The following is a 6,351-nucleotide window of genomic DNA, read 5'->3' on the forward strand; positions in this document are numbered from 1 at the left end:
TGATCACAGTAAGAACGGCTCCAACAAAGATGGTGGTTGCCTCCCTAAACGCATTCTCCTGTTCAGGAGCAATCGTTACCGTGGGAGACACACCACCAACCCAGAACACGTTCATTGCTGTGAGCCACAAGGTAGTCCTCGTCTGCCAACGCTTAAAATGCGTTCCAGTAAACTTTTCCGGTTTCAGAGTAGCGGCGAAGCCATGAGTCGAAAAGTGCCTAAAATAAGGTTTTTGGATTGTTGGAAATATTAGCACTTTTCCGACTAATCTAATCCACGAGTAAACAGTAATCATGGCAAATACGGTATGCATCTCATACCGATATCTAAGCATGTGAGCACGTACAGTACATAGAACCGAAACATCTATGAACAGTATATATACGGCTAGCGCATGAACGAGCAAATAGGGGATGAACGAGTTCGGCTCGTTCCCGCAACCCGCAACCCGCGGCGCGCGTCGTGATGAGGCGAGGCGAGGCGAGGTGTGGCGAGGCGGGCGGCGGAGGAGGAGGAGCGCGTGTGTACAGCTCCTATTCCCAAGCTCCCAATAGCAAGTGGTAGAGCAGCCCTTATAAGAGGTCTCACTCTTCTTACTATAGCAGTATGGGACTAAACTTCTCACACTTCCCACCACTTGCCGTACACATGCATGGGCCTTAGAGATTAACTAGGGATTATTGTCTTATATGGGTCTAAGCCCATCCATAATCCATCAATTTCAGGGATTACAAGTTCAAGGTTCGACTTAGCTTTCATCTACAAGTTCAAGGTTTATTCTAGACTTTTTCCCTTGACAATTATACCGAGGTGCTTTACAAGCGACATCCAATGCACTTGCAATTAGGCTTAGAAATTTGATGTTTTAAGCCTACTCACCATTGTCACGCTAGATTCGCCACTGGTTGTATGTGCCCTTGTGGCACTTGGGTAACAATTTTGGTTCTCAAGTCCCAATAGCTAAACGTGACCGAACTGGTAACGGAGCCCGACACGTACGTATACACATTCAGAAAGGCAGCAGCCGGCAGGTATCTCCTTGCTCCCACCAGCAGAATATCCAAAAACTTCTTCATCGCATCAGCATAAGCACCCCCGGATATGCTCCTGCCAGGGGTTCGGATTTCCCAGAATACCCATACACATGAAGAGGGAAATGCTACTTCGATGAACGTCTGCTTAATTCCTCCCGCCACCGCACGCCCAGAATGGGAGCCAAGGGGGCGGCAATGGCATCGTCGGCGGCGGGGACGGCGGCGCTGGTCTATGTCGTGCTCTCTGGACGGCTGTCCCCCGACGGCGCGGAGGAGGCGCCAAGGAGGCGGCACGGGCGGAGGGGCGTCGACGGGGGAAGCGAGGCGAGGTGGCCGGAGAGCGCGCCGGCGAGCTGGAGGGAGGCCGCGGCCGTGGTGGCGAGGACGGTGAGGTTCGCGTACGGCGAGACGCTGGGGAAGTGGCCGCTCGGGGACATCGCCTTCGGGATCAGCCACTACATGCGCCTCCAGGTGAGTGATCACACCACACCCCGGCCCGAAATCAACTGTTTCCATCTGCTGGAATAGTCGCAGACTCGCAGTGCCAGCCGTTTCTGCTTGCTCGTCATGAATTGAGGAAAAGACATGCGTCTTAACATGTTGATTTTGACCCTTAACATGTTGTCTCCTCGGTGTTTTCTGACAGATCAATTCATGATGAATTCATGCGAGTTGCTTAATGTACAACTGAATAACATGGTAGGTACATGGTGACCAAGGACATAACCATACTTTACTCCTTTTATTTACTCATGAAAGAACCCCTGAAAAAAATTGGTGTCTGCTTCAAAGTACTTGGGAAATGAACAGACCTACTTATGTTATGTTATGGGATTGTCTTGTCTCAAGCCACGACCATTCTTGAAATAGGGGCCCACAACCCCATTGATGGAGATGGCAGTGCGCATCACAAATTAGTTGCACAACACGGTGAACATAGCCAGGATTGAAACCTCTAGTGAAGAGAATATCACGAAGGAAAGACCAATGAACACAATCATAGGCTTTTTTGAAATCAAGCTTGAGGATCACCACCTCGCGTGCAGGGTGTGGATGTCATTGACCAATTTTCATGTAATTCAAAGGATACAGTCAAGAATAGCTCTCCCTTTAACGAACGCACACTGAGTCTGGCTAATGAGCTTATGAGCAATCGGAGATACTCTAGTAGCAAACGCCTTGGGAGAGAATTCGGCGATGTTGTTAAGGGTCTAAAAAGGTGGATGTTATCAACACCCTTAACATTTGGAATGAGCACAAGTATCGCATCAGAAGCCTTTAATATCCACCATCCCCAGGCAGAAACCCTCCATAGTTTTATATAGGATGCGCTTAAGCAAACCCCAAAACTTCTCAAAGAACGGAATCAAGAAGCCATCAGGGCAAGAGCGGAAGAGGAATTGGAGGAAGAAATGGCCTCATCCACAAGAGAGGGCAATCATCGAGGCGTCATTATCAGCATAAAAAACACAACGATTGGGACCCCAAGTTTGAGGGTCAATAGGAAGCCAGCAGGATGCTGAAAGCTAAGCAAAGAGGAGTAGAATTTGTAGATGTGAGCAGTAACCGCATGGGGTCGGTGACCATGACATCATTAATGATTAGCAGATCAATGTAGCAGCGACGTTTACGACCGTTGGAAAGTCCGTGGAAGTAAGTCGTGTTAGCGTCGCCCTGGAAGATCCAATTGAGGCGGCCCCTTTGTTTCCACTAAATCTTCTTTGATGATGAATGGGCACCAAGTCCGCTTCCAGATCATATCGTTGTTGCCATCTGATGTCATCTAACCCAGAGGAATTGGCCATGACGTCCAAGCTTTTGACCTTATCAAATAAGACTCGTTTGGGATTGTTTAATTGTTGGGACAACCCATTGGGGAGCTCGCCCTTTGCCCGAGCAGGGCGGGGCGGAGAGGTGGGGGCCAGATCTGGCCAGCCCAGGAGGGTCTCAAAGTTGGGGGCCGTCCAGGGGTGGGGAAGGAGGGGCCTTTCCGCCCGTCTCTTTGGTCATCGTGGCAGCAAGTCTAGGGTGAGGTGGTGTAGGGGTCATGGATGCCAGGGCGATGCCAGTCACAGTGCTCGTGGGCGGAGCTCATTGCTCGGGTGCTGGCTGCCTATCATATATGGCCGTGCGGGAGGCGTGGTGGCATGCGTGTGACGGCCGGTGGCGGTGGTGCACCGAGTGTGGCTTGGTGTACTCTGTCTTGGTGATGAAGAGGGCTTGCCGAGGTGAAAACCTTCTTTAGCCTAGACAAGTAGATGATCGCGGCACCTGCGGGTGTCGTCTCCTTCTTGAAGGCATCGTCGCGGTTCCTCTTCGTCCCCTTTGTTGCTCCGGGGGAAACCTTGATCCCTGGATCGGGCAGTGGTGGCACTCCGGTGTCATATCCTTCCTGAAGGCGCCACCCTGGAGCACTTGGGTTGTCATGCAAGGCTTCATATCTTCACGGTGGCTTGTTCACCGCGGAGGGCACCGGAGGCCTCAAGCGGTGTCCTATCTTCCTACATGTAGATTGCTTGGGGTAGTAGGGGGTCACGTTGTTGCTCATAATCACCCTTGCATCTTGCCTTGAGTGTGTGTGGTGGTGTGGAGTTGGTTGTGTTGAGTTGTATGTTTGGTTGTTGCTTTATATAGAAAACGTGGCACGAGCCTTTTTTGGATATAGAAGGTCAATGTTCTCATTTCTAATGTAGTCACGCAGGTGGTTTCAGTGCCCCCTAGCACCGAAACCACGCATATTCCAAAAAAGGATTCTCGTATGCCTGAGAGATTGCGGATGTAGATGCTAGATCTGCAGATCTTCAGGCCCTCAAGCCTGCGCCGATTCGTATAGACAAATCTAAGACAAGAATTTTGAGACGGAGGTAGTACGAGCCAACTTTCACAGTAAAGTACTCCCTCCGTAAAGAAATATAAGAGAGTTTAGATGACTAATTTAATGATCTAAACGCTCTTATAATTCTTTACAGAAGGAGTAGCACAGATTTGACACTGTAAGGTAATGCAGATGACATAAGGACTCCAGGATAAATTCTCACAAAACAATTTCATTGCTGTATCAAGATCTTTGCTAAATAAAATAACATCATCGTTGTTTCATTTTAGATCATTGGGCATTCCATGGGTGCTGCTATTGCAGCTATTTTAACATACATACTACGCGAGAACAAGAAGTTATCATCATCTTCATGTATTGCCTTTGGACCAGGTATTGTACTGTAGTCAATTCCAAATTGAAAATTGACCTTTCAACAAATCAATATCAAGAAAAAGTACTGCATGTCAATCGAATACTACCTCTGTTTCTAAACATAAGATGTTTTGCAGTTCAAACTGCAAAAATGTCTTACATTTAGGAACAGAGGGCGTACGTAATAATGATGCACATTGCACTGTTAAGAAACAATCGTTCATTTTAAGAAAGGTCCATGTGGAATCTTTTTATTTTATTTTTTATTTATTTACTATTCATTGAGGATGTAAGGACACCCGAGAAGTGAAAAATCACTCTCATACTAAAAGCTCAAGTATGCTGAACACCAGCATTGGCATTGTCACCCGAAGCAACAGGCGTGCTATTCAATTGATGTGCTAAAGAATCACTAGCCTGAAACGACGCAACTAATATCTGCAATGATGCCATAGTCCCTTCTTTTTGGTTCCAAAAATTGCTTATCAATATTTCGTTACAGATGTAGTATAACATAACATTTCGAACTTTACTGTCCAGCTGCTTGCATGAGCTGGGACTTGGCTGAGTCCAGCAAAGACTTTGTCACCACTGTTGTCAATAAAAATGATCTGGTCCCATCTTTTGGCAAGGTCTCAGCCTCTGAGCTCCGTACAAAGGTACCCCATATGGCCACATATTTTCATATAGTGATGCGAATACAGATGAAATCTTTAAATTTGGGCGTTCCTTCCATAGCTAAAATGCAATGAGTTGGTTGTCTCTCTTCTAGGGTTTTTTCATTTCATGGCGAAAAACAATTAGCTGGTTAAAATAAAAGCGAAAAATGTGTGTGCTGTAAACACAATTTATTAGCGCAGAAGCATCGTAGATCATCATACGTTTGCATTTGTTACGGAATCTCTGCAGGTTATGGCATCATCCTGGGCACCTGGTCTTCAGGAACGTATTCAGCAGAAAAGACTCCTGAGTTTTATAAACCACTCTGTAGACTTCGTGCGATCCTACATTCCTTTTGTATCCAGTCCAACTTCTAAGGTTGCAGATGTCAATATGCTGCCACCTTGGACTGCCAAGGTACTACTAGATTTTTTTTCAAACACAAAAGAAACTGGTGATGCAACATCAGATGTTCCATCTTTGTATTTGGCTTACAAATCCAGGATGAGATGAAGCATTCAGAAGGTGTGCATGAAGTAGTGAAGGAGCATTCTGCCCTATCATGCTGGACATATGTTGCTACAAAGAGTCAAACTTTTGATGAAACTGAGAAAGGAACAGATGGAGAACACATGGAGCAGCTCCTGGAAGCCCTGCGATCGCCGCCAAGTGCCTCTGAGACACCTCGGCATCGCCAGTTGTACCCCCCAGGAAGAATCATGCACATGGTTGCATTGCGAATATCAGAAGAGCAAGGCAGCCAGACTGAGGGTGTTGCCCTCTACGAGACCCCTCGCGACATGTACAACAAGATCCGACTCGACAAATCGATGATAAGGGACCATTACATGCCTAGGTACATTGAGACGATGGAGATGCTCATCGACCAGCTTGCAGAGAATGACGTGCCTCCCAGTGACACCAACAACGTCCGGTTGGACTAACTTTAGAAATAAGGTACTAACCACGCCTTCTGAGAGATTTTGTAGGAAATCCTGTATGCGATGATGTTAAAATTTTAACTGCTAATTTTTTAACTAATTGCTCGGTTGTTATTTGTTTGTTTGATGTTTTTATATTATAGTGTATGTATAAATATCAAGCTGGTACGGACAATGGAGAGTTTCATGAAGGAAAGCTTTATGGCATGAAACAGTTAATTCATTTTACATAAGGGGATACATTTTGATATTGCATACTACATTTCTATTTCTTCGGTAGTTCATATCATCCCTATTCGACCGCCCGCTAGATTGGTACCCGTGATGAAATGATAGAGTCTGTGCAAATTCTTGGACACGGTTTTCTGGCGGCTTGGTATAGGTGTACATCACTATCTGATCATTAGTATGTGTTCTTTGTGGATACATATGCAATGGAATGACATCTGAAAAATTGTCATAGATTTTGCCAGAATTTTAGTTTGCCTTGTATTTTTTTTCTGCTGAGAAGCCACTTTTGACGGGC

The 6,351-nt window shown here is 46.3% G+C and overlaps 1 protein-coding gene across 3 annotated transcripts; it reads left to right on the forward strand.

The window, feature by feature from the left end:
- The first annotated feature begins 1,110 nt into the window (after positions 1-1,110).
- Positions 1,111-5,999, forward strand: LOC123074077 (uncharacterized). 3 transcript variants are annotated; one of them, XM_044497021.1, is made up of 3 exons: positions 1,111-1,505; positions 4,140-5,301; positions 5,388-5,999. In XM_044497021.1, the coding sequence occupies exons 2-3, from the start codon at positions 5,137-5,139 to the stop codon at positions 5,826-5,828; spliced, it is 606 nt and encodes a 201-aa protein (XP_044352956.1). In that variant the 5' UTR covers positions 1,111-1,505; positions 4,140-5,136; the 3' UTR covers positions 5,829-5,999. The 3 variants fall into 2 exon arrangements, with proteins under 3 accessions (XP_044352956.1, XP_044352957.1, XP_044352955.1); XM_044497020.1 differs by lacking the exon at positions 1,111-1,505 and having other exon boundaries at positions 3,039-5,301.
- Positions 6,000-6,351: the final 352 nt, after the last annotated feature.

Source organism: Triticum aestivum, chromosome 3D (assembly GCF_018294505.1).
Source record: "Triticum aestivum cultivar Chinese Spring chromosome 3D, IWGSC CS RefSeq v2.1, whole genome shotgun sequence".
NCBI lineage: Eukaryota > Viridiplantae > Streptophyta > Magnoliopsida > Poales > Poaceae > Triticum > Triticum aestivum.

Excerpts from the sequence above, each read along its gene's own strand:
- LOC123074077 (XM_044497021.1), top strand. The coding sequence starts at position 5,137 with ATGGCATCATCCTGGGCACCTGGTCTTCAGGAACGTATTCAGCAGAAA. Across the intron at positions 5,302-5,387 it reads TGCCACCTTGGACTGCCAAG|GATGAGATGAAGCATTCAGA; the intron begins GTACTACTAGAT and ends TTACAAATCCAG.